Genomic DNA, 26,851 nt, shown 5'->3' with positions numbered 1-26,851 from the left:
ACTGATGTCTGTAGAATACTATAACCTAATCTGCAAAATACACACTTGCAAGTGTGCATATTATATCCACCAATATAGACCATATGTTAATTTATAAAATAAACCTCATTAAATCTAAAGGGATTGAAATAAGACACTGTCCTCTGACCATAGGTATGAAGCATCTGAGCACCCAGGAGGCCAGTGAAAGGCGAAGAGCCGGTGCTGAGAGCAGGTGCAAGTGGCAGTGATAGCACAAGCAGGGTGGCATAGGGTTGAACATCAGGAGGAGGGGAAAGAGGGCACCAGTTACCCACCTTGTCCTCATGCTTAGTGTCTGGCTTCTCACCTACACCCAGAGCTATAGGGGGAGGGGTTGCTATTGTCGGACTGGCTTAGGCACTGATGTCAGAACAGGGCCCCAGGGCTTCCTGCTTGGCCCCTTTATCTGCCCAAGGGATGGACAGCTTTTCCTCTTGCTCTGGCCATAGAAGATTCTACAAGGTGTGGAGCGGAGGCCACTACGAGGTGAGCTGCTTGAATTGGGGGCTTAGATTCAGGTAGGATCATTATGTGCCAAGAGGGGGACTTTGTAACCAAAGTCTCTTGTGAAAAAAAAAAGCCACAATAAGAACTCTGACCTTGTTCTGGCTAAAAATGACTAGCTGGGAGCAGTAACCCCAAAGCCTTGCCTTCCATAGAGGTCCCTTTGTCCAGAGCAAGACTGAAGGGTGAGGGTAGAGGCTGGGAGTTCAGGCCAAATCATGGCCATGGGTGGCTACAATGCCTCCACTGGGTTGAGGTTCTGTAGAGGCCTGGTTTTGTGAGGAAAGGCTGTGCCCCAGAGAGAATGTAACCCTATTCCCGGTTGCAGGCACCCCCACTACTCTGTTCCCCTGAAAGCCTTAGCCAAGGTGAGAAGAGGGGAAGCTCAGGCTGCAAGCAAGGAACCCCAGTGGAGTAGGCAGGGTTTTCAGGTGAAGTGCCCTAAAATTGGAATTCTTGTCCCCTGGGCTCTCATAACTCCAGGGCCTTGCTCCTTTTCCTTTCTTACAAAGGAAATGAAATCTTAGCCAAATGAAAGTCAAGTGGAAGGGTGACTGTTTCACCAGGTCAGGAAGGATATAGGGGTTGAGGGCTTCCTGGTGGTAGAGTGTGGGGGAAGGGAGACCCCTGTGCTAACAGTATAAGAGAGGGAGTCCTGTACAGTGGTTAAGGACACAGAAGCTAAGCCAGATCATCTCAGCTTGAATCCTGGTTCTGCCACTTTCTATCTTGTAAACTTAGCAACTTCCCCAAACTTCAGTTTCTCCATCTATAAAATAACAATGATAACATTATCTCCTTCCTGATGTTGTTGTCAGAGCTAAGCAGGCTTTAGCACAGTTTCTGGTAATAAATGCTATTATCATTTTGAATAGAGAACCATGTGTGGACATAGATTTCCCTATCTGAAGGGGCATGTTGTGGTCCAGACCCTGACCCAGGAGCTCAGTTGACAGTGGCCAAAGTGTCTCCCTGCCCAACCCCAGTGAGAACTTTAAGAGGGAAAGTTAGAGGTGGGGCCCTGCTTTGCAGGGCCTTTCCAGCTGGGTGATTCCCTTTGCGCTCTGGGGCAGGGGTGACAGGGAGGCCACCGGCCTCTGAGGGCCCATTGTTCTTCTCCTCTGAATTGAGAAAGATATATTCTCCCCACCCTCCTCTTGGCATCCAAATCTGCATGCTCAGGAGCAGATCTTAGATAAACAAACCCTGCCCTCTTGCCTTGTCCAGTGCTTTACAATAGTTATGTGATGTCCAGCCCTCCAACTTTATTGTCCCCAGTTCACAGATGAGGAAATTGAGGCCCAGAGAGAGGAAGTGGCTTATTTTGTCTCATATAGAAAGGTAACATTGCCAGTACTAGGTCTCAGTCACAGACAGCATTCTAGCACAGACTCTTGGGAACACCAGACACACAACCATGCACCAACATATAGACAGACAAACTCACTGATACAGTGTACAGCCTTTGGGGGACAATAGAAGCAGAGAGTCAGGCAGTGATGGTTGTTTTTTATTTTGTTTTTCTCCCTAGATGAGCTTCACATCCCAGGTAATTGAAGCAGAAGTCCTTGGCTCATCTTGTCTTCTTTCCAGACAGGTGCCTGCTGCCTCAACAGGGGATAGGACAGTCCATCCTCTTCCACAGCTGTAACCTCTGCTTAGCCCATTAGGTTTTGAGGGAGAATGAAGAAGGAAGAAAGGTGCACTCCCTACCTAGTGGATATTGGGAGAGTATGACTCAAGACCAAAGTGCTATTCACATGATAGAGTTCTCCCTGTGGTCTTCTGAAGTCAAGAGTGACCAACTGTCCAAGTTTTCCTGGGTTCCTAGGATGCAAGACTTTCAACTTTAAAACATGCAAAGTCAGACAGACTGGGATGAGTTGGTTACCTGAGTCTTCCACAGGTCCAGTCAGAAAAAGGGGCTCACTCAGCAAGGATATTATAGGCTGTGGCCAGGAGGGAAAGGAAGAGTCAAGGTAGACACATGGTGAGCCACAAAGTGGCTGGCATTATGCATCATGGTCTTGGGCAGCGCCTCATTTGAATCTGAGTCTTTCTTACCCAAGTCAGATATGCTGGAGTCAACCCTTTCTTTCTTCATAAAGATGCCCAGAGACCTGGTACCATGGGTCACTTCCTGTTCCCAGCTCTTCTGTCAGCCTAGGAGAGTTCAGGGGCCCAATAGGCCCACCCCCTTTCCCAGTCTCTGAGGCCAAAGCATAAGCACAGCCCATGCAATGGAGCCATCCTCTCAAGCCCCCAAATCCCTCTGTTCCCAGTAGAGATAGGAGAAACCTGAACTAAACTACCTTTCTCACTTTGTTTTATGGAAGAAGAATATGTGACTGATGTTTAGTACCAGGGTCACAGGACACAAAGTCATGTAGGCATATATTAGCTGTGTGAACTCTGGTAAAGTTTGTGAACCTCAGTTTCTTTCTTTCTTTTTAAAGAGAGAGTGAGAGAGAGTGAGAGAGAGAGAGAATTTTTTTTAATTTTTATTTTTTTTTTTTTAGTTTTTGGCGGGCACAACATCTTTGTTTGTATGTGGTGCCGAGGATCGAACCCGGGCCACACGCATGCCAGGCGAGCGCACTACCGCTTGAGCCACATCTCCAGCCCCGAACCTCAGTTTCTTTATCCTAAAAATGGTGATAACGGCCAGGTGTGGTGGCATAACCTGTAATCCCAACAATTTTGGATGCTGAGACAGGAGAATTGCCAAGTTAAAGGCCAGCCCAGGCAATTTAGTGAGACCCTATCTCAAAACAAAAAGGACTGGGGATGTAGCTCAGTGGCAGAGTGCTTGCCTAGCATGTGCAAGGCCCTGGGTTTGATACTCAGCAATACACACACACAACACACACACAGACATAAATACATGGATACTTTACCCATCTTGTAAGATTACATTAAGGATCCAGTGAGCCACTGCTCAATGGATATTTGCTGTCAAGGTTGTTGGACTTATCAAATGTATGAAATATGTCAAGAGCTTTGTAATGTTTTGAACAACTAATAAAAAAATTAAAACCTTCTAGGGGGGAAAAAAGGTTATTGGGCTTGGGAGGAGGGATCTGTCCTGGGTCCAGATCTCACTGAGGTTTTCTTCTTTCTTCAGGTCACCTGCTCAGTCCAGGTACCAGCTGACACCCAGTCCCCAGTGTTGCTTCCAGAAATGGCAAGATGGGAAATGGTTGGAGAAAGGGATCCTGGGGCAGAAGAAGAGAATAGAATGACCAAATTTTGAGATGAGAAGACACGGGTGGATGGAAAGGAGGTCCCAGTCGCTGGAAAATGAGCAGTTCCCAGCCTGGCTCAAGGCCAGGATAATTTGAGCTGTCCCAGTGTCAGGGAAGCAAATGTGGGGCAATGAAGACATTTTGCCTAGGGTCCAATCCCAAATCATGTGCCATTTATGATCAGTAGAATGATCCAGCTTCTCTTCAACCAGGTCTGTACAAATGCCCTGCAGTCTATTTCCTTTCTCCTCCCAGACAATTATTGGGGCATCCAGAACCTTTCAGTTCTTCTTCTCAGAAGCTTTCCTGGGTCAGCACTTTGAAGCTGTGGAGTTGGAACAAAGTGATCCTGAGCCTGGAGACCTCTTCCTGTTTAGGCTGCAGTCCCCAACTGGACGCTGGTGTGGGGCCCATGTGGGTGTATATTGTGGCCACAGAGAAATCATCCACTTTGAGGGTGAGTGCCTTCAGCTGAAATTAAGGCTCAAATGTGCAAAGAGAGGTTGCCCAGCCAAGCACACCCCACAAGTGGGTGGGCTACATGGTGATGCAGGCTGTGGTCCTGGGCAGGGGGTGTGGGTCTCTGAAGATAGGGGATTAGGAAGCCAGCATATGGGTACCAGGGCTTCCAGATCCAAAGAAATACAGGTATGGAGCTACTAAGTATAGCACCTAAGATTGTTCTGATGTGTACCTGGCCCGTGATCCCCACAGGCAAGATACCTGGCAGTTGTGGGCCACATAAGTTTCTGGGCTCCTGGGAAGGAGTTGTATGCAAACAGGGGCAGGGCCCAATGCTGCGCTCCCGCTCCCTCTGGCGTGTGCTTCGTCGACGAGGTGGCATTAACCGCACATTGCTGGAGCTCCGAGTTCGCGAAGCTATGGATACAGATCCACCTCCCTATCATCCCACACGCAACAACTGTGTGCATTTTGCACTGCACCTGCTCGGCTTGGACAGAAACCCCAACTCAGTAAGCATAGCCCAGCTACTCATGCAGAATCTCACCCCAATAGGGCCTGCTAACAGCCTTATCAATTGCGCCTGCAAAGTTCAGGCCCTCTCCTCTCAACTCCACTGAGGCCTCATTCCTTCAAACTCAAGATCTGCTTTAGTCTGGAAGGTCCAAAGCCCCCAGAACCAAATAGGCCCAGGCTATTTGTTGAACTTCCAGGCTCTTTGAAACCCTTTTGTGCCCATTCCAAGTAAGCCCCAGGCCTCAATTCACAGATCCTGGCCATATGTATTTACTTCAGCCTACCAACCTCCAGGTCAGGTCCAGCTTCCATCCCAGTCCTGGTCAAGCCCCCATTATTCCCATTTGCACAATACTGAGCCAAGCTCCACCTTTCTAAGCCCCATTCATTTCCAACCAGGTCCACCAATTCTGGCCTTGGAGACTTCAGGACCCTAGTGCACAGATCAAGACTTAGCTCTTAGGAACTCTCCCACTCTCCAAATCCAGCCAAGAGACTCCAGTCTCCCAACCTGACACTCATCTAGATCCAATCCCTTTCCCCAGCCTGGTTCACTACTTTCCCTCTGACTAGACCCTCCTTGCTTGGCCCTTGGGGGTGTTTCAGGCCTTGGGAACTAGAGGCATCACCTCCAGGAGTACTGGCAGATCCTAATCTGATCTCTTCCATTTTCCTTTCTTCTTAGGCATCGGTGGACCTGAAGCTAAGCATGGGCTAGGTATGACCTTGTGCCCTCCTGGGTGGCCAGAGGGGACTTCAGAAAGGATCATTAAAGTACTTTCCAAAGCTTATTTAGGGAGCTCATTGTCCTCTCTGGTTTGTCTCCCTCCTGTCTGCCAGAAGCCCAGTAAGAGTTCCTCGGTGCTTGCCCATAAATTCCACCTCTTCCAGGAAGCTATTCAGATTCCCACTTAAAAGGCAGAACGACATCAGAGGAGCCTAGATTTTCTAGAAAGGATAGGACAGGAAAGGAAGCATCCTTAGGTCACTGTGGCTGGTCTTCTGTGTGGTGCTTCCTTCCCCCCTAGGCCTGGGAACATAGTCTTCCTTTCAACCCATTTCCCCACCCTCCACTTCAGGAGCGTGTGGAACCCTCTAGAGGTCTTTCCACTCAGGTCGGGTGATCAGGGATGGGTACAGACGTTGTGCACCCCTTCCACGCCTCGGAAGGCTCTCCCATCTTCAATGCCACAGCCACACCCGTCCCCAGACGTGGAGTGCTTCAGGTCCCTTTAAAGGGCAGGAACCAGCCTTGGGGCGGGGGGGATTTCCGCGAGATTGGGGCGGGGCAGACACTGCAGCCCCTCCCCACCCGTCCCCTAGCCGACACGCCCTGAGATCCGCGGCCGCTGGTGCCTTTAAGAACCTCCAAGCGCCGCGGAGAGGGATAAATCCGAGCGCAGCCTCCACCGTTGCAGTTTGCAGTTTTGCGGAGCTGGGCTTGAGCCGCGGATCCCTCCTAGGTCCTGCGCCCGGTTCCTGGGCCTCCGCCCGACTTCGGCCGCGCGGCCTCCTCTCTGGCGAAGCCTTCTCCCAGCCACCCCCACCCCCATGTCGACCGCCCCTGCATACAGTGAAGACAAGGGCGGCTCCGCTGGCCCTGGGGAGCCCGAGTACGGCCACGACCCGGCGAGCGGCGGCATCTTCTCCTCCGACTACAAGCGGTGAGGGAGCCGCCGCGAGGGCCGGGACTTGGCGGATGTCGTGGGCACCATGGACAGCGCCCGGGCCCGCCCGCTGCGGCCGGGCCGACCGGAAGCCCGCCCAGCCCCCTCCCGCGGCGGCCCGGGGGCCCCGGAGCCGCCACTCAATCCCTAGGGACCCACCTGGACCCGGATCCGGGGTGGGAGTGTAGGCTGATGGGGGATGGGCCAACCAGCTCGGTTTCGGGAGGACCAGCTGTCCCGTTCAGTCCTAGGTGTCTCCTGGTTTCAGCTCAGATTTATAGGCGCCCAGTCTTTTTCGCGTAGGGCTTAAAAAAAATTAAAAACTGGGGGAGGGGTCCGAGCCTGTGAACTTGAGTGTGAGCCTGGGGCCTCTCCAGGAAGGTGGGCCTTGAATGTAGACCCAGAAATTCTCAGGCATGGCTCCTCCTACAAATTCATTTTCTCTCATTCTGGCTCCCATCTGCCGTCAGGCATCTGGGACACACACCTTTGCTGCCCACATTGCCCTTACAGTTCAATTCTACCTTAACTTCCTCCCACCTTTGACTCGTTTGTTCATTTGTTTATGCGTAAATTCTGCAACAAGCATTTATTAAAGGCCTACCATGTACAGTCCCATGCTAGTCACTGAATACAGATGTGAACACAGAGAAAGTCCTTTTCCTCAAGTTGGTCCAGAGGGAGCACAGATGGAGCAGTCTGTGACAATTCAGTATAAAGAGGGCTGTGGTGTGAGCATGGAGGTGAACACCTGTAATCCCAGCAACTCCAGAGGCTGAGGCAGGAGGATCACAAGTTGGAGGACAGCCTGGGCAATTTAGCAAGAAACTGTCTCATTAAAAAATAAAAAGGGGGCTGTGGATGTATGTAGTTCAGTTGGTAGAGTGCTTGCCTTGCATGCAACAAGGTCCTGAGTTCAATCCCCAATCCTACCAAAAGTAAATAAATAAATAAATAAATAAATAGGGCTGGACAAGTAGCTCAGTGGTAAAACATCCCTGGGTTTGGTCCCCAGTACTGCAAAAAAGTGGGGAGCCATAGGAGAAAGTGGAGAGCCAAGAGTGAAAGGTTGAAGAATTAAGTCAATCCAGGTTATAATTTTGTATGTTCTAGTACCATATGACCAGAAATGAGGGTAGGAAGGACCACTGAAGGGTTCTAAGAAACTATCACCATCAGGTTTTTATTTTCAAAGGCTCACAGGATGGACTGTAGAGAAGAGATTAGAGGGTTTGTTGAACCAAGCAAGAAATAAGTAATGGGGATGTTGAAGTTGACAGGCAGTTCACATTAGTGGTCTAGAGCAGAAGGACAGAGAATTTAAGGACTGTGAAGAAGAGCAGACCTGACTTGATGACTGGATTTGGGAAATAGGGGTAAGAGGATGTGGCTGGAAAAAGTTAAGGATGATACTCTGGTTACTAGTTCTTACAGCCAAATAGATGGTAGCAGGATTCAGTGTAATTAAAAATAAAGATGATGTTACAAACGAATTTGTGGAAGTGTTGAGCCCAACTTTGAACATGATAAGATTGAATGTAGACTTTGAGTGATATTCAAATGTAATAATTAAAATGTAGTAGGATTTGTATTCTAGGAGAGAGATGAGGACATTGTTAACATATATGTTAATTAAGGCCATAGGAGGCAGTGAAAGTAATCAGGGAAAGGATCTAAATTCAGATCAGGCACAAGTCTGAACTCAAAGACACTAATGTTAAGGCAAATAGAGAGCTAGGGGAATGTTTCAAGGCACCTGAGAAGAAGTGAACCAAAGGGCAGGAAGAAAATAAAATGCAATTTCAAGAAAGATAAAGTGAACAGTAGTGTCTATGCCCTTTAAGACCAAGTCAAACAAGATAAGAAATTTGAGACTATTGGTTCACAAAGAGGTCAACTTCTTCCCATTCCACTCCCTGCCTCCTGCCCTGCGAGACCAGTTCTGGCAAAGTGAAGACAACAGGAGCCAGATTATTTGTCCCCAACATTCTATTATGAATTATTTTAAACAGAAAATTTAAATGAATATATATATATATCTCCCATCTAGAATCAAACATCCTTGATAACTTGCTTGCTTTATCTAGCCATCTCTCCATGTCTATTTTGGGTTGAATGGTGTAAGTTGCAGAAATCATGACCCTTCATGATATATATATTCTAAATCAATATCTAAAGCTAGGTTAAAGTGAATAAAGGAACAAATAGAAGGTGAATAAATAATATACAATGGGAATTTTGCTTTTAAGTAGTTTTTAAGGAAAAAAAGAGTTGGCTGCAGGAGATTATCAGTTCATGGATTTTTTTGGCAGTTATTTTTGTTTGTTTATTATTAGGAAAAAAAAATTGAGTGCTGATAAGAAGGAGCCAGTAGCAAGAGAAAGACTGAAGGGAATGAAGTAGCCTCATCCTTGATGGGAAGGAACTAGCTTGGGTGCAAGGAGGATCAGCTCTGCCCATAGGGAGGAGAGAGAACATATAGTAGATGCAAAAGTGTGTGAGCCTGGGGCGGGGAGCTGTAGGGGGTTTCTTCTAAAGACTTTCATTCTGGGAGAGGCAGATAGTATAGCTTTGAGAGAAAGGGCAAGGCTGAGGGCTGGGACTTGATGGTCCTAGGGGTTTAAAATATGGTGAATAAAGCAGGGTGGGGCAGTGGAGGGCAGTGGGACAGGAGGACCAAGGACAAGAGTGAGAGAGAACAGATGGAGAGAGGGACCTTGGAGCCTGGGAGGGAAGAAGCAGAGATCAAACAGAGAAGGCTAATGGGAAGGAAGACCTCAAGATACTGGCTCTGGAAAGGCAGTGAAGATCAAGAGGCTTGGGGGAAGCATGAAAGGGGGACAGACATGCAAGATTTCTGGGGGTAAGCAGTTCTTAGGGACCTGAGGTCCAGTTGGGCCATGGGATTGGAGGTGAAGAGGGCATTCCTTGCCTCTGCCTATATCAGAGAGGAGTTCCCTGCCCAGAGATTGGGGTAGACTTTGTCCACAGGCCCTGCCCTTCTGTCCCTTCTGAGATCTCATCTCTGAGTAGGGAAGAGGAAACCAGAACCTCCCTCCTGGCCAGTGTCAGGTTACTTTGGGGCCGGCCTCCTGGTGACTGTGACAGAAAGCCCCAGCTCACTGACCAGCTCAGTCCTATCCTGGAGCAGGACCTGATGCCCAATGCAGCGATTCCTGCAGCTCCCAGGGGCCAGAGGGACCTGTGGGGCAGATCAGGAGGCTGCTAGCCCTGTGCTGGCCCCTGAAGGTGGGCCCCCACCCTGGTACCAGGCCCTGCAGCCTGAGGAACTTCGGTGGCTTCAAGCCCCAGAGGAAGACACAACTCTGGAAGCATCCCCTGAAGGATCTAGCCCAGAGGCCAGCCAAGGCCAGAGCCAGCCATTAAGGTAAAGAGGGACCCCCTAGAACCCCTAAAACTGGACATCCAGGAAATCTAGGTAGCCATCACACAGCCCAGCTTCTTCTGGACTGGCATTTAGGTTCCAGGCTCAGGGGCTGGGTGTTGGGTGGCAGCCCAAAGGGAATAAATGGGTTGAGAGTATGAGTATGTTGTGGGGATAAGGAGCTTAACTCCCTGGAGGCTCTAAGGGAAGGAGGACAGTAAAATATTTAGGGTCAGTGTCCCACCTTGACTGTTTTTTCTCCCTGCAGACCTTGGTTGGACTGGGCTCTGTTTGGCCAGCTCCTGACTGGTTAGTAGACTGGGACATGGATGATGGGGGCAGGATAAATCACAGACTGTTTGGCCAGCTCCTGCCTGGTTAGTGGACTGGGACATGGATGATGAGGGGAGGCAGATGTACTGGCCTCAAACATCATGTCTGACCTCCCTGGCTGGCTCCAGCCACTCCAGGAGAGTCTCTCAGGTCAGGCCAGGCCAGAACAGACCAGGGGTCAAGACAGAGTGAGTACAGTGTAAGGGGATCTGACTGTGGGAGATGAATGTTTCATGGCTTTGGAGTGTTGCTATGTTCCCTTCCTTTGCCTCTTGGGAACATCCTCTGGTAGAAGCAAGACTGAGGGACCCAGGGCTACCTTACCCCAGGAGGGTGCTGCTGTTTTGAGTCAGTGGGCATTTGATATCTGTTTTACAGCCAGTGACCATTCCCTTCCCTCAGCTCCCTTCTCCCTCAGGGGCCTGGAATGTGTGCAGGAAGTTGGGTGGGGGTGTTGCCCTTGGGTGTGTGCATTTGACAGGGGTCTGTGGCATTTGTGGGTATGAGCAAGTGTGAAGAAGTCAGCTTTAGGAAATGCCCAGAATTAAAGGAGACTGGGCAACTCCTACACCTCCCAAAGAAGGCAAATGAAGAGTCACCCCAGGGTGAGTCCTCAGAAAAACTCAAAGCAGCCCTGAGGCTAGATGTATTTGATCCTCAAAGCCTAAATTTTTCATTTAAAAAAATCTCAAAAAAGGGCTGGGGTTGTGGCTCAGTGGTAGAGCGCTTGCCTAGCATGTGTGAGGTACTGGGTTCGATTCTCAGCACCACATATAAATAAATAAAATAAAGGTCTACTGACAAATAAAAATATTTTAAAAAACTCAAAAAGGGGTCCACTGGCCATTTTAATGAATGAGATGGGAATGGCTAACTTTTGTCAAAGTTAAATTTTTATTAGGTGTGACCTAATGGCATGTGTGACTGCAGGACGTATTATGGGATGAGTATATCTGTGTGGGATATGTAGGTCCCTATGAGGATGTGGTAGAGAGATCTTGTGGTAGGGGGATCTATGGGGATGGTAATATGTATTTGTGGGTGCATAAGTATGGGGGTTATGGGTGAGGAGTGTTTCTGAGGGAGGTGTTTATGTTGGGTGTGTGGGTGTGTTTCTCTGGGAGCTATAGATGTGTGTCAGCAGGGGTTGTATGTATATGTGTTTATGTATGGATTGTTTATGTATCTGGGTGTGTGTGGGTCTATCTAGGGGGTATAAGTATTCCATGATGGGGGATATGGGAGTGACTGAGGTATGTGTGTATCATACTGGTTGTGAGTGTCTGTGGAGTGTGTAAATTGACTGCATATATAAAGGATCCTGGGTGAACGTTTGTATTTGGGGAAGCTAGTGACCCTCAGTGCTATCCAAACCCACCTGAATGGTCTGTGACACCCCAGATGTTCTGAGCTTGACACCCGTGAGGAACTGACAACCAGGGCTGTGTTTGAGAGGGTGATAAGGTGGTTATATTCTATTCCTTGCTGGGCCATGTTCTCTGGTTTTGGGAGCATTCCCCAGGCTCATGTTAATTTTGATTTAATATGAGCGGGTCTAGGTATCTTCTTCACCCCTAACCTGATAGTTAGCAAAGGCCTCTGTGTTCTGGAAGGTACCATTTTTCTACTTTGCTTTCTGTGAAAAATCTTCTCAGGAAAGACATTTTCCGAAGTTACTGGGCCATCAGCATCCTAGGGTTCCTTTTGTCCTTCCTCATTTTATCTGTTAGGCACTTATACACTCTGCAGCCCTGTGACTAGGGCACTAGGGAACATGTTATGTTGGGCTCTTTTCCTGTCAGTGTTGGCCATTTTTCATTTCTCAGTATCAACAACAGTCACATTTGCCTTTTTTTTTTGGTATTGGGTATTGAACCCAGTGGTGAACTACATCTCCTGCCCTTTTATTTTTTATTTTGAGACAGGGTCTTGCTAAAGTTTCAGAGGCTGTCCTCGAACTTGCAGACCTCCTGTCTCTACCTCCCTAGTAGCTGGATTATAGGCATGTGTCACCACACTCAGCACATTTACCTCTCTTATTATGCTCTTCCCTCTCCTAGAATTTTTGGCCTCAATTTCTATTTTCTATTGTTTGTAAATGCTTCACTTCTCTGACTCACTTTGCATACACTGATTTTTAATTTCTTCCTTTTATGATATTTCTCAGGACTGGGTTCTTGCACTTGAATCAAAAGCTGTGGATTAGCCAGGTGCAGTGGCACAGGTCCTAGTGACTGGTGAGGTCCTAGTGACTGGTGAGGCTGAGACAGGAGGATGTCAAGTTCAATGCCATCCTGGGCAACTTAGTGAGACCCCTGTCTCAAAATAAAAACAGCTCGGGATGTAACTCAGTGGTAAAGTACCCCTGGGTTCAATCCCAGTACCAAACAAACAAACAAAAAACAAAAACTCACCAAACCCTGTGGGTTATCAGTGTTATCAGAGTGTCATCTGGGAGATTAGTATGTGCAGGTCCCCCCACAGCTACTCACTACATTTTGAAATTGTCTTGGCAACATGAGGGTATGGTTGCCAACAATTCCATCAGTTATTCACAGTTTATTCACAGTTCTATCTTTGCTTTTTGACTGTCAGATCCAGGACCTCTGGGTATGGATGGGCATGTTGTTTACTACTCAAGGGTATTTGACCAAGGAAAATGGCCCATGCTCTACTCAGTGAATGGAGAACAACAGCTCAGAGCTCTCTCTATCTGATGGGGCAAGCAGATGACAGATGGGCCTGTAGCATCCCTGACAGTGAATGCTGGACACAGATCTTATAAATTTATATCAATTCTTTATCAGTTTTGAGTATTAAACTTTTATTTACCATATACCAAATATTTTCTATTTTGTTCCTACTGTGGACTAAATTGTGTCCACCTCAAATTCATATGTTGAAGGCTTAGCCCCCAGTACCTAAGAATATGTCCTTATTTGCAGATAGAGTCCTTAAAGAGGCAATTAAGCTAAAATGAAGTATAGGGTTGGCCCTAATCCAACATGACTTGGTTCTTTTTTAAATTTTGTTTTTGTAGTTGTAGATGGACATAATGCCTTTATTTTATTTATTTTATTTTTATGTGTGCTGAGGATCGAACCCAGTGCCTCACGCATGCTAGGCAAGCTCCCTGCTGCTGAGCTACAGCCCCAGCCCATGACTTGGTTCTTTATAAGAAGAGGAAACTTTGACATATGTACACATAGAGATAAGACCATGTGAAGACACAGGGACAGTGACAAGAGATAGGAAAAAATACAGCGTGTTTAAAAACAAAACAAAACAAAGTGTGTTTTTGCAGCTCTCATACACACCACTCACCAGAAAACATCATCTCTGGTAACTAAAATGTGTGAGGATTTCTTCTCACCAACAACCAATTATCTGGCAGATGCCAACTAGGTATCCTAGAATTCAACTTAATTTTGACACTCTCTACCTGGACAGAGTGTCAGATCCCACAGGTCAAGGACTCAGTCCCATAAGACTGCCCCCTGCTTCAGAAATCAATTGCAACTGACCAACTGGCTATAAATTGGGAGTTCCCATAAACCCCTTCCTAGGGTTTAACTCTGACCCACTCTCAAAAACTCTCTGACCCACCTCTCATACTATCTACAAGCCAGAGAGAGTAAGAAACCAACCCCATTGACACCTTGACACACTCAGATTTATAGTTTTCAGAATTATGAGAAAATAAATTTATGTTGCCTAAGCCACCACGTGTGGAACTATTCGGGGGATTTTTTTGGCTTTTTCCTTCAGGCCTTGTGCATGCTAGCTAGGCAAGAGCTCCACCACTGAGCTATATCCCAGCCCTATGCATGGGACTTTTAATAGTGGTTCTGGTTGCCATATTTTTTTCTTTAAATTTAGGTATTTTTTTTCTTTCTTTCTTATACTGGAGATTGAACCCAGGGGCATTCTACAACTAAGTTACATCCCCACATACCCTGCTCTTTTTATTGTATTTTGAGACAGGGTCTTACTAAATTGCTAAGGCTGGCCTCAATAATCCTCCTGCCTCAATCTGTGGAATCTCTGGGATTACGGGCACGTACCACCATGCCTGCTTTAAATTTAGTTTTTATATACCTAAATTAAAAAAAATTAAACCTAGCCATATCGTTACTGGTAATTTTATGCCCTTAAAAATAAAATTTCTGGGGCTGGAGTTATGGCTCAGTGGTAAAGCTCTTGCCTAGTATGGGTGAGGCCCTGGGTTCGATCCTCAGCACCACATAAAAATAAAATAAAGGTATTGTGTCCAACTACAACTAAAACAAAATATTTTTTAAAAAATAAAATAAATAAAATTTCTCGGTTGGGGTTATAGTTCAGTGGTAGAGCACTTATCTAGCACATGTAAGGCACTGGGTTCGATCCTCAACACCACATAAATAAATAAAATAAAGGTATTGCGTCCATCTATAACTAAAAGTATTTTAAAAATTAAAATTTCTGGGCTGGGGTTGTAGCTCAGTAGTAGAATGCTTGCCTAGCATGTGTGAGGCACTGGGTTTGATCCTTAGCACTGCATAAAAATAAAAATATTGTGTCCATCTACAATTAAAAAATATTTAAAAAAATAAAAATAAATAAAATTTGCTCTTTCCTTCCATATTTAAAAATAATTTATAAGTAAATGTGGTATTTATTTTGGTGTGAAGTATGTGCACAACTTAATTTTTTGGTGCATAGCAGTTGTTCCAACATTGGGGAGTTATTTGTTCCTAAAGTATCAAATTACATCCTTTCATGAAATTTCCCCAGTGACTTTTTTTAAAGCATTTTTTTAATATTTATTTTTTATCTTTAGGTGGACACAATATCTTTATTTTGTTTTTATGTGGTGCTGAGAATCGAACCCAGTGCCTCACGCATGCTAGGCGAGCACGCTACTACTTGAGTCACATCCTCAACCCTAAAGCATCTTTTTTAAAAAAAAGTTTTGTAGTTGTAGATGTACAGAATGCCTTTATTTTATTTGTTTATTTTTATATGGTGCTAAGGATCAAACCCAGTGCCTCACGCATGCTAGGAGAACGCACTACCACTTGAGCCACATCCCCAATCCTAAAGCATCTTTTTTTTTTTAAAGAGAGAGAGAGAGAGAGAGAGAGAGAGAGAGAGAGAATTTTCTAATATTTAATTTTTAGTTTTCGGTGGACACAACATCTTTGTTTGTATGTGGTGCTGAGGATCGAACCCAGCGTCCCGCACATGCCAGGCGAGTGCGCTACCACTTGAGCCACATCCCTAGCCCAAACATCTTTTTCCAAAAAAAGTTTTGTAGTTGTAGATGGACAGAATGCCTTTATTTTATTTGTTTATTTTCATATGGTGCTAAGGATCAAACCCAGTGCCTCACACATGCTAGGCAAGCACTCTGCCACAGAGCTACAGCCACAGCTCCTCCCCAGTGACTTTTGATCTTCTGTTTTTAACCTGGTACAATATGCATTTATCATTGTCTTTTGTTTTATGTTTTGATATCTAGAAGGCTGAGCTGTCTGCCATCCTTCTTTTTTTTTAATGACAATAATATTTTTTTATTGGTTGTTCACAACATTACAAAGCTCTTGACATATCATATTTCATACATTAGATTGAAGTGGGTTATGAACCCCCAATTTTACCCCAAATGCAGATTGCAGAATCACGTCGGTTACACATCCACAATTTTAAATAATGCCCTATTAGTAATTGTTGTATTCTGCTACCTTTCCTATCCCCTACTATCCCCCCTCCCCTCCCCGCCCATCTTCTCTCTCTACCCCATCTACTGTAATTCATTTCTCTCCTTGTTTATTTTCCCATTCCCCTCACAACCTCTTACATGTAATTTTGTATAGCAATGAGGGTCTCCCTTCATTTCCATGCAATTTCCCTTTTCTCTCTCTTTCCCTCCCATCTCATGTCTCTGTTTAATGTTACTCTTTTCTTCCTGCTCTTCCTCCCTGCTCTGTTCATAGTTGCTCTCATTATACCAAAGAAGACATTTGGTATTTGTTTTTTAGGGATTGGCTAGCTTCACTAAGCATAATCTGCTCTAGTGCCATCCATTTCCCTGCAAATTCTATGATTTTGTCATTTTTTATTGCTGCATAGTACTCCATTGTGTATAGATGCCACATTTTTTTTTATCCATTCATCTATTGAAGGGCATCTGGGTTGGTTCCACAGTCTAGCTATTGTGAATTGTGCTGCTATGAACATCGATGTGGCAGTATCCCTGTAGCATGCTCTTTGAAGGTCTTCAGGGAATAGTCCGAGAAGGGCAATAGCAGGGTCAAATGGTGGTTCCACTCCCATCTTTCCCAGGAATCTCCAAACTGCTTTCCAAATTGGCCGCACCAATTTGCAGTCCCACCAGCAATGTACAAGTGTACCCTTTTCTCCACATCCTCGCCAGCACTTGTTGTTGTTTGACTTCATAGTGGCTGCCAATCTTACTGGAGTGAGATGGTATCTTAGGATGGTTTTGATTTGCATTTCTCTGACTGCTAGAGATGGTGAGCACTTTTTCATGTACTTGTTGATTGATTGTATATCCTCCTCTGAGAAGTGTCTGTTCAGGTCCTTGGCCCATTTGTTGATTGGGTTATTTGTTATCTTATTGTCTAATTTTTTGAGTTCTTTGTATACTCTGGATATTAGGGCTCTATCTGAAGTGTGAGGAGTAAAAATTTGTTCCCAGGATGTAGGCTCCCTAGATCATATGGTTCTTATCTTTAAGTCTATTGATGTGGTGAATAACATTTATTGATTTCTGTATATTGAACCATCCTTGCATCCCAGGGATGAATCCTACTTGATCATGGTGCACAATTTTTTTTATATCATTTTTTATTTATATATGACAGCAGAATGCATTACAATTCTTATTACACATATAGAGCACAATTTTTCATATCTCTGGTTGTATACAAAGTATATTCACACCAATTCGTGTCTTTATACATGTACTTTGGATAATAATGTCCATTACATTCCACCATAATTTCTAACCCCATGCCCCCTGCCTTCCCTTCCCACCCCTCTACTCTATCTAGAGTTCGTCTATTCCTCCCATTCTCCCCTTTCCTACCCTACCCAACTATTAATCAGTCTCCTTATATTAGAGAAAACATTTGGCATTTGGTTATTTGGAATTGGCTAACTTCACTTAGCATTATCTTCTCTAACTCCATCCATTTACTTTATTTTTTTTTTTAGTTTAATGTTTATTTGTTAATTTTTTTAAATTTTTTTTATTGGTTGTTCAAAACATTACATAGTTCTTGATATATCATATTTCACACTTTGATTCAAGTGGGTTATGAACTCCCATTTTTACCCCGTATACAGATTGCAGAGTCACATCAGTTACACTTCCACTGATTTACTTATTGACATACTCATGTCTGTTGTATTCTGCTGCCTTTCCTATCCTCTACTATCCCCCCCTCCCCTCCCCTCCCCTCCCCTCTTCTCTCTCTACCCCCTCTACTGTAATTCATTTCTCCCCCTTGTATTATTTTTCCCTTTCCCCTCACTTCCTCTTGTATATAATTTTGTATAACCCTGAGGGTCTCCTTCCATTTCCAAGCAATTTCCCTTCTCTCTCCCTGTCCCTCCCACCTCTCATCCCTGTTTAATGTTAGTCATCTTCTCATGCTCTTCTTCCCTACTCTGTTCTTAGTTACTCTCCTTATATCAAAGAGGACATTTGGCATTTGTTTTTTAGGGATTGGCTAGCTTCACTTAGCATAATCTGCTCTAATGCCATCCATTTCCCTCCAAATTCTATAATTTTGTCATTTTTTAATGCAGAGTAATACTCCATTGTGTATAAATGCCACATTTTTTTTATCCATTCGTCTATTGAAGGGCATCTAGGTTGCTTCCACAGTCTTGCTATTGTGAATTGTACTGCTATGAACATCGATGTAGCAGTGTCCCTGTAGCATGCTGTTTTTAGGTCTTTAGGGAATAGACCCAGAAGGGGAATAGCTGGATCAAATGGTGGTTCCATTACCAGCTTTCCATGAAATCTCCATACTGCTTTCCAAATTGGTTGCACCAATTTGCAGTCCCACCAACAATGTACAAGTGTACCCTTTTCTCCACATCCTCACCAGCACTTGTTGTTGTTTGACTTCTTAATGGCTGCCAATCTTACTGGAGTGAGATGATATCTTAGGGTGGTTTTGATTTGCATTTCTCTGACTGCTAGTGATGGTGAGCATTTTTTCATGTACTTGTTGATTGATTGTATGTCCTCCTCTGAGAAGTGTCTGTTTAGGTCCTTGGCCCATTTGTTGATTGGGTTATTTGTTATCTTATTGTCTAATTTTTTGAGTTCTTTGTATACTCTGGATATTAGGGCTCTATCTGAAGTGTGAGGAATAAAAATTTGTTCCCATGATGTTGGCTCCCTATTTACCTCTCTTATTGTTTCTTTTGCTGAGAAAAAACTTTTTAGTTTGAGCAAGTCCCATTTATTGATTCTAGATATTAATTCTTTTGCTATGGGTGTCCTATTGAGGAATTTGGAGCCCGACCCCACAGTGTGTAGGTCGTAGCCAACTTTTTCTTCTATCAGATGCCTTGTCTCTGGTTTGATATCAAGCTCCTTGATCCATTTTAAGTTAACTTTTGTGCATGGCGAGAGAAAGGGGTTCAGTTTCATTTTGTTGCATATGGATTTCCAGTTTTCCCAGCACCATTTGTTGAAGATGCTATCCTTCCTCCATTGCATGCTTTTAGCCCCTTTATCAAATATAAGAAAGTTGTAGTTTTGTGGGTTGGTTTCTGTGTCCTCTATTCTGTAACATTGGTCCACCCGCCTGTTTTGGTACCAATACCATGCTGTTTTTGTTACTATTGCTCTGTAGTATAGTTTGAAGTCTGGTATCGCTATACCACCTGATTCACACTTCCTGCTTAGCATTGTTTTTGCTATTCTGGGTCTTTTATTTTTCCAAATGAATTTCATGATTGCTTTCTCTATTTCTACAAGAAAGGTGCACAATTTTTTTTGATGTGTTTTTGTATTCGATTCACCAGAATTTTATTGAGGATTTTTGCATCTAGGTTCATTAGAGATATTGGTCTGTAGTTTTCTTTCTTTGAGGTGTCTTTGTCTGGTTTCGGAATCAGGGTGATGTTGGCCTCATAGAATGAATTTGGAAGAGCTCCCTCTTTTTCTATTTCCTGAAATAACTTGAAAAGTATTGGTATTAATTCTTCTTTAAAGGTTTTGTAAAACTCCGCTGTATACCCATCCGGTCCTGGGCTTTTCTTGGTTGGTAGTCTTTTGATGGCTTCTTCAATTTCATCCATTGATATTGGTCTGTTCAAATTCTGTGTATCCTCCTGACTCAGTCTGGGCAAATCATATGACTTAAGAAATTTATCGATGTCTTCACTATCTTCTATTTTATTGGAATATAGGTTTTCAAAATAGTTTCTAATTGTCTTCTGTATTTCTGTAGCATCTGTTGTGATATTGCCTTTTTCATCCTGTATGTTAGTAATTTGAGTTCTCTCTCTTCTTCTCTTCGTTAGCATGGCTAAAGGTCTGTCGAACTTATTTATTTTTTCGAAGAACCAACTTTTAGTTTTGTTAATTTTTTCAATAGTTTCTTTTGTTTCAATTTCATTGATTTCCGCTCTGATTTTAATTATTTCTTGCCTTCTGCTACATTTGCTGTTGTTTTGCTCTTCCTTTTCTAGGGCTTTGAGATGAAGTGTAAGCTCATTTATTTGTTGGATTTTCTGTTTTTGAAGAATGACCACCAGGCGATGAATTTTCCTCTTAAAACTGCTTTCATTGTGTCCCATAGATTCCAATATGTTGTGTCTGTATTTTCATTTATCTCTAAGAATTTTTTGATTTCCTCCTTTATGTCTTCTGTAACCCATTGATCATTTAGTAGCATATTATTCATTTTCCATGTGATGTAGGATTTTTCCTTCCTTCTTTTTTCATTGATTTCCAGTTTCATTCCATTATGATCAGATAAAATGCAAGGTATTATCTCCACCCCTTTATATTTACTGAGGGTTGCCCTATGGCATAATATATGGTCTATTTTTTAGAAGGATCCATGAGCTGCTGAGAAAAAAGTATATCCATTTGATGATGGTTGATATATTCTATATATGTCAGTTAAGTCTAGGTTATTGATTGTGATATTGAGTTCTATAGTTTCTTTATTCAACTTTTGTTTGGAGGATCTGTCCAATGGTGAGAGAGGTGTGTTGAAGTCACCCATAATTATTGTGTTGTGGTCTATTTGATTCTTGAACTTGAGGAGAATTTGTTTTATGAATGTCGCAGCACCATTATTTGGTGCATAAATATTGATAATTGTTATGTCTTGTCGGTGAATGGTTCCTTTTAACAGTATATAATGTCCTTCTTTATCCCTTTTGATTAACTTAGTCTTGAAGTCGATTTTATTCGATATGAGGATGGCCACCCCTGCTTGCTTACGAGGACCATGTGCATGGTATATTTTTTCCCATCCTTTCACCTTCAGCCTGTGTATGTCTTTTCCAATCAGATGTGGCTCCTGGAGGCAGCATATTGTTGGATTTGTTTTTTTAATCCATGATACCAGCCTATGTCGCTTTATTGGAGAGTTTAAGCCATTAACATTCAGAGTTACTGTTGATATATGGTTTGTACTTCCATCCATGTTTGATTATTTATCCTTTTTTAAAAAAATTTAGTTTGTTTCTCCATGATTATCTTTCCCCTCGCCCTCTGACTTTACCGAGGCACTTCCTACTGATGGTTTTGGTTATTGTTTTTCATTTCTTCCTTGTGTAGTGTTTTGCTCAAAATGCTTTGCAATGTTGGTTTTCTGGCTGCAAATTCTTTTAACTTTTGTTTATCATGAAAGATTTTTATTTCGTTGTCATACCTGAAGCTTCATTTTGCTGGATACAGAATTCTTGGTTGGCATCCATTGTCTTTCAGTGTTTGAAATACATTGTTCCATGACCTTCTTGCTTTCAGTGTCTATGATGAAAAATTTGTTGTTAACCTTATTGGTTTACCCCTGAATGTAATCTGTCTCCTTTCTCTTGTAGCTTTTAATATTTTCTCTTTGTTCTGTATATTGGATATCTTCATAACAATGTGTCTTGGCATTGGTCTACTGTGATTTTGTGTGCTTGGTGTCCTGTATGCATCTTCAATTTGTATATCTGTTTCCTTTTTTATTTCTGGAAAGTTTTCTGTAATTATTTCATTCAGCAGGTTACTCATTCCCTTGGTTTGAATCTCTGTACCTTCTTCTATCCCGATGACTCGTAAGTTTGTTTTTTTTATGTTATCCCATAACTCTTGGATGTTTTTCTCGTGATTTTTTACCAGCCTTTCTGAGTTGGCGAGACTCTTTTCAAGATGATATATTTTGTCTTCATTATCTGACGTTCTGGCTTCTACTTGCTCCACTCTGTTAGTGATACTCTCAATTGAGTTTTTAATTTGGTTTATCGTTTCCTTCAATTCTAGAATTATTGTTTGATTATTTTTTATAATCTCTATCTCCTGATAAAGATGCTTAACTTCTTCTTTTATCTCTTTATGTAATTCATTCTCAATGTGTTCTTTTGCTGCTTGAATTTGCTGTCTCGTATCCTCTTTAAGGTTCCATTCCATCTGTATAAGGTGTTCCTTGAGTTCTTTATATGATCATTTTTCTGATGACTCTAGGTCCTCCTGAATATTTAAGCTGTCCTGCATTGTTTGTACTCCTTTTCTTCCTTGCTTTTTGAAGCTGCTCATGTTACTTCTTGTTCTGTTTGACTGATGAGTTACTGTTTACTCCTATAAATTTATTAGATGCTTGGGAGGAAAGGTATTAGAAGGGAAGGGAAGAAGTCACTAAAGAGAATGAGAGTAAGCAGGTAGAATTCAAGGAAGGGGAGATAAGATAATTGAAAAGAAATGAAAAGACAAAAGAAGAAAAAAATAGGAAATAAAAAAAGAAAAAATAAATAAATAAATAATAAAAAAATTAAAATTAAAATTAGAAGAAAAAAAATTTTAAAAAATTGTAAAAAAAATTTAAAAAAACAACAAGAAAGAAAAATGAAAATGAAATAAAAACCCAAATCAAAAAAAAGATAAAAGAAAAAAAGAAAAAAAAAACTAATAAATGCAGTCTTAGAGTTTGATTAACTTCTCTTCCAGTAGGTGGCGCTGTGCCCACCAGGCCAAGTTTCTCCTGTCAATACGCAGGAACCAATCACTGTGCAGCAGCTCCTCCCAGACTGGGCGAGTCTCCAATCCTGAGTGCCTCGGGCCTCCTCTTGTGTCTAGTCACTTCCCACTTTTCCTCTAGCCAGGCCCCTCTCACGGGTGCCGCTCACCACAATACTGGCTACACGCCAGGTCTGCTGCTCCTGGGAGACCTGTTTTCATGAACGACTGGGCACACTCTTCCAGTTTGCCATTCCCTCAGACCCTAAGTTTGTAGAGCTTGGGGCAGAGAATCCTCAGCGAATTTTATTTGCCCTCCGATAGCCACTCCCCCGGTAGCTGGTGCAAGAGACCTCAGCTGTCAGCACTGGTGGGAGCGGTAGTTCCGCGCCACGGTCCTGTGCCACCTCTGATTCCCTGGGTCTGGCTATCGTACTCACAGGAGAGCTGGGAGGGTCCCTTACGGGAGAGCTGGGAGGGGCCCTTAAGGTTTCCCCGATGTGTGGAGAGGGAAGGCTAGGGAATTACACACCTGTAGCCACAGGTTTCAATGAAGTTATCTCCTCCACCGCAGTCTGATGATGTCAGTTCTCTGCCATGGTGGTATCTCTTGCAAATGGCAACAGTTCGTTTCCCTTTGCCGGACGACCAATGCAACGGGTGGGTCCTTACTGTCTCTCCCAAGTCCCGTTTCAAACCTGTGGCCACTACCTATGAAGGCTCGGTAGGCATTTACCTCCGTAGGATGAGAAGGGCTGACCAGTTGTTTCAGCCGGATGGATTAGTGCTGAGTCACAGCTGTTCGTCTGCGGGAAGCAGGCGAACGGGAGCTTGAATTCAGCCTGTCCGGGCTCAGAGTGTGTTCTGAGAGGCCCAGACTGTTCGCCCCAGATCCACGTCAGCTCAGCATTGCGTAGTGATCCTGAACAAACAGATTTAGGTTGTTTACGACTCCCTATGCCTGCACAGCTGAAGAGGTCAGAGACTTGATCTCTCTGTGCCCGCCGCCTTGTTGGAATCCCCTCTGCCATCCTTCTTTTCCCAAAAAATATTCTTTGGAGTACTTACCTACTGATTTTTTTTTCCAGATAATGTTCACTATTACTTAACAAAGTTTTAGAAAATTATTGCTTTGGAATTCAGCGGACAGCATGTAAAATTTATGTATTGCTTTTGCTACTATGTTTATTTTCCTCAACCAAGCACAAGGGATTACTTATTCAAATGTTTGTATATTTCTCTCATTAGGGTTTTATAAATTCCTTGAATGATTGTTGAATGTTGAGTGATAGATCTGGTCTTTATTGTAAGACTATTTATCTGTAAAGTCTCTGGGACCAGTCTAGTCCTTGGAATTGGTGTTGTCTGTGAGGTCAGGACCTGCAAACACACTAGGTATGGAGCAAAGGCATCCTATTCTTGCTTGAATACCCACTTCCTTTTTTTAATATTCATTTTTTAGTTTTAGGTGGACACAATATCTTTATTTTTTATTTTTATGTGGTGTTAAGGATGGAACCTAGCGCCCCGTGCATGCCAGGCGAGCATGCCACTGCTTGAGCCACATCCCCAGCCCTCCCACTTCCTTTTAACTGGTCTTTCTTACCCATTCAATTGGCCTTGTTTTCTGAGTACAGTCCATATTTTCCCACCCCTCACCCTTCCTTCATCTCCTAACTCTCAGTCTCTGGCTATATTAATTTCCTATGTCTGTTGTAAAAAAGCACCACAACATCGGTTGCTTAGAAAAAATATATTTATTGTCTCATAGTTCTGGGAGCCTAAAGTCTGAACTAGGATGTCCACAGGGTCATGATGTCTCTCTATCCTGTAGGAGAGTACTGCCTTGCCCCTTCCCAGATTCTGGTGGTTTGCTTGCAATCTTTGGCATTCCTTGGCTTCTAGATGCATCTCTCCAATCCTCCTTCTTCACATAGCATTCTTCTTCTATCATTGTCTCTTCATATGACTGTCATATTATATAAGATGACCAAGCATATTGGACTAGGAACCCACCCTACTGTGGTATGACCTCATTTAATTTATGTGTTAGTCAGCTTTTTATTGCATGACAAAATACCTGAGAAAAACATGTAAAAGAGGAAGTTTATTTTGGATCACAGTCAGAGGTTTCAGTCTGAATGAATGAATGGTTGGCTGGCTCCATTGCTATGAGCCTGTGGTAAGGCAGACTATTATGGTAGAGAGGGCATGGTAGAGCAGAGCTACTCACTTCATGAGAGCCAGAAAGCAGAGAACAAGAGGAAGTGGCTAGGGACAAGATGTACTTTTCATGCCTCCAGTGACCTAGGCCCTACCTCCTACAGTTTCCACCACCTCCCAATAGTTCATTTATTATGAACCCATCAATGGATTAATTCATTCATGAGGTCAGAGCCCTCATGGACCAATAACTTCCCAAAAGCCCCATCTCTGAACATTGTATTGGGGACCAAGCCCTCAACACATAAGTCTTTGAGGGGCATTCCAAATCCAAACTATAATAGCTTAGGAATAGACAGTCCCTGGCTTATATGATGGGTCAATTTATGAGTTTTTGACTATATGATGGTGTGAAAGTGATAAGTATTCGATAGAAACTACTTTGAATTTTGAATTTTGATCTTTTTTCTGGGTAATATGCTATATGATATTTCATTCAGTGCTCAATTATGTGCTAATGTAAGTGTTCTAAGCATATTTAAGGGAAGATAGGCTAAGCTCTGACATTTGGTAGGTGAAGCGTATTCAATTCATTTTCAACTTAGAATATTTTCAACTTATAATGGATTTATGGGGCTGTAACCCTTTTTTAAATGAAAGAGCATCTATAATCACATCTTTAACAAACCTATTTCCAAATAAGCTCACATTCTGAGGTAATAGGAGTCAGGGCCTTAACATCTTTTAACACAATTCAACCCATAACACTGGCTGGCCCACATGTTTCTCCTGATACCCAGAGTCCCCTAATCTATATTTTATCCCTTTCCAGTTACCTTTGCTCTAGTCCCTCTCCTCTGGTTTGGTCTTATCTCAGCCTTCCTTGCCTGTGTCCCTTCTTTCTGCCTGGACCCTTGTGATTGATACCCCCACCTCCATCCTTTGCCCTCAGCTAACCTCTTGTGCCTCCCCCAGGCATGATGATCTGAAAGAGATGTTGGACACCAACAAGGATTCCCTCAAGCTAGAGGCCATGAAGAGGATTGTGGCGGTGAGAGGGGAGGGAAGGGGCCTTCCATAGGGAGGGTCCTGGGTTTAAAGAGCAGCTCTCCTCAGCTTCTTGGACATTCCCCTAATCAGTGCTGTGCCTCTTCTCTTCTTCCTCTGCTTTGACCCCACTACCCAGATGATTGCCCGTGGGAAGAATGCCTCAGACCTGTTTCCTGCTGTGGTGAAGAACGTGGCCTGTAAGAATATAGAGGTGAGCACTACCCAGTGAGGGGCCTCCCATCCCCCCAGTGCCAGGACTAAACTCAAGCTGGATTGGGAATGATGAAGGAAATGAGTCAGCTCTTGAGGGCCCAACATGCTCAGAAATGTCCCTGATCCAGAAGACATTGGCTACATATCCCTGAACTGGAGATGGATCAGGGTGAAGGGCCTGAAACATTCTCAAGGATGCTATATCCCCCTGAAGAATTTGTCCCAATGGACTGCAACTGACTGGGGTGATGACATCCTGGGAGGTGGATGTACGAGCATCTGCTGAAAAAAATCTCTTGGTGAGAAACCCACTCTCCCCCAGGTGAAGAAGCTTGTCTATGTGTACCTGGTGCGCTACGCTGAGGAACAGCAAGACCTGGCTCTGCTGTCCATCTCCACCTTCCAACGTGGCCTAAAGGTTAGAGGTCTCCATTTGCCTTCCTAAGGTCTTAGCTTCATTGGAACCTGTGGGAAGAGTGGGCCTATATAGAGGCTATGAGCAGGGGAGCAGGCTCTGGAAGTTTCTTCTCACCTGTCAAAATTTAGGGTCTAAGTCAGAGGACAGGACCAGCCAGGAACTCAGAGAGTGGAGGCCAAGCACAGAAGGGGCATGATGATCAAGTAGGTACTCAGGGCCCATATCTTTCTACCTCTTAGGAGCCTCTGGTAATGATGGTGTCTTAGTCCATTTTCTGTCGCTATAACTGAATACCACAGACTGGGTAATCTATAAAGAATAGAGGTTTATTTGGATCACAGTTCTGGAGACTGGAAGGCAAGGTTGAGGGGCCATGTCTGGTGAGGAGCTTCTTGCTGGTAGGTATTCTCCAAAGTCCTGAGGTGGCATAGGACATCACATGGTGAGAGGGGCAGATATAAATAACAGAGCCAAATTGGCTTTTATAACAGACCCACTGTTTATATAAGCCATTAACTTATTAATCTGTGACTTTAGAGCCCTCCTGATATGATCCCCTTTTAAAGGTCCCACCTGATCCTAAGACCTCAAAATGATGATTAAATTTCAACATCAATTTTGGTGGAGACAATCCAACTGTATCAGTCTGCCTCCAGTATGAATCACATG

General features: G+C 43.8%; 2 protein-coding genes across 3 annotated transcripts in view; both read left to right on the top strand.

Annotated features, from left to right (window-relative positions):
* Nucleotides 1-438: 438 nt before the first annotated feature.
* LOC308648157 (uncharacterized protein) lies at nt 439-5,503 on the top strand (the record flags this gene model as incomplete). Its single annotated transcript, XM_081292845.1, has 4 exons — nt 439-507; nt 4,026-4,227; nt 4,485-4,744; nt 5,434-5,503. The coding sequence occupies 4 exons, from the start codon at nt 439-441 to the stop codon at nt 5,464-5,466; spliced, it is 564 nt and encodes a 187-aa protein (XP_081148971.1). The 3' UTR covers nt 5,467-5,503.
* Nucleotides 5,504-6,082: 579 nt separating this feature from the next.
* AP3B2 (adaptor related protein complex 3 subunit beta 2) overlaps nt 6,083-26,851 on the top strand; it is a 42,764-nt gene continuing 21,995 nt past the window's right edge. For both annotated transcript variants that reach the window (XM_081292999.1, XM_081293003.1), the window contains exons 1-4: nt 6,083-6,412; nt 25,477-25,552; nt 25,688-25,762; nt 26,087-26,182. In XM_081292999.1, the coding sequence (XP_081149125.1) occupies nt 6,300-6,412; nt 25,477-25,552; nt 25,688-25,762; nt 26,087-26,182 (360 nt within the window). In that variant the 5' untranslated portion in view covers nt 6,083-6,299. The remainder of the gene's footprint in view (nt 6,413-25,476; nt 25,553-25,687; nt 25,763-26,086; nt 26,183-26,851) is intronic.

The sequence above is a fragment of the Spermophilus citellus genome (genome assembly GCF_964194105.1).
Source record: "Spermophilus citellus genome assembly, chromosome: 4".
Taxonomy (NCBI): Eukaryota; Metazoa; Chordata; class Mammalia; order Rodentia; family Sciuridae; genus Spermophilus; species Spermophilus citellus.
This window is presented reverse-complemented; position numbering and strand designations above follow the sequence as displayed.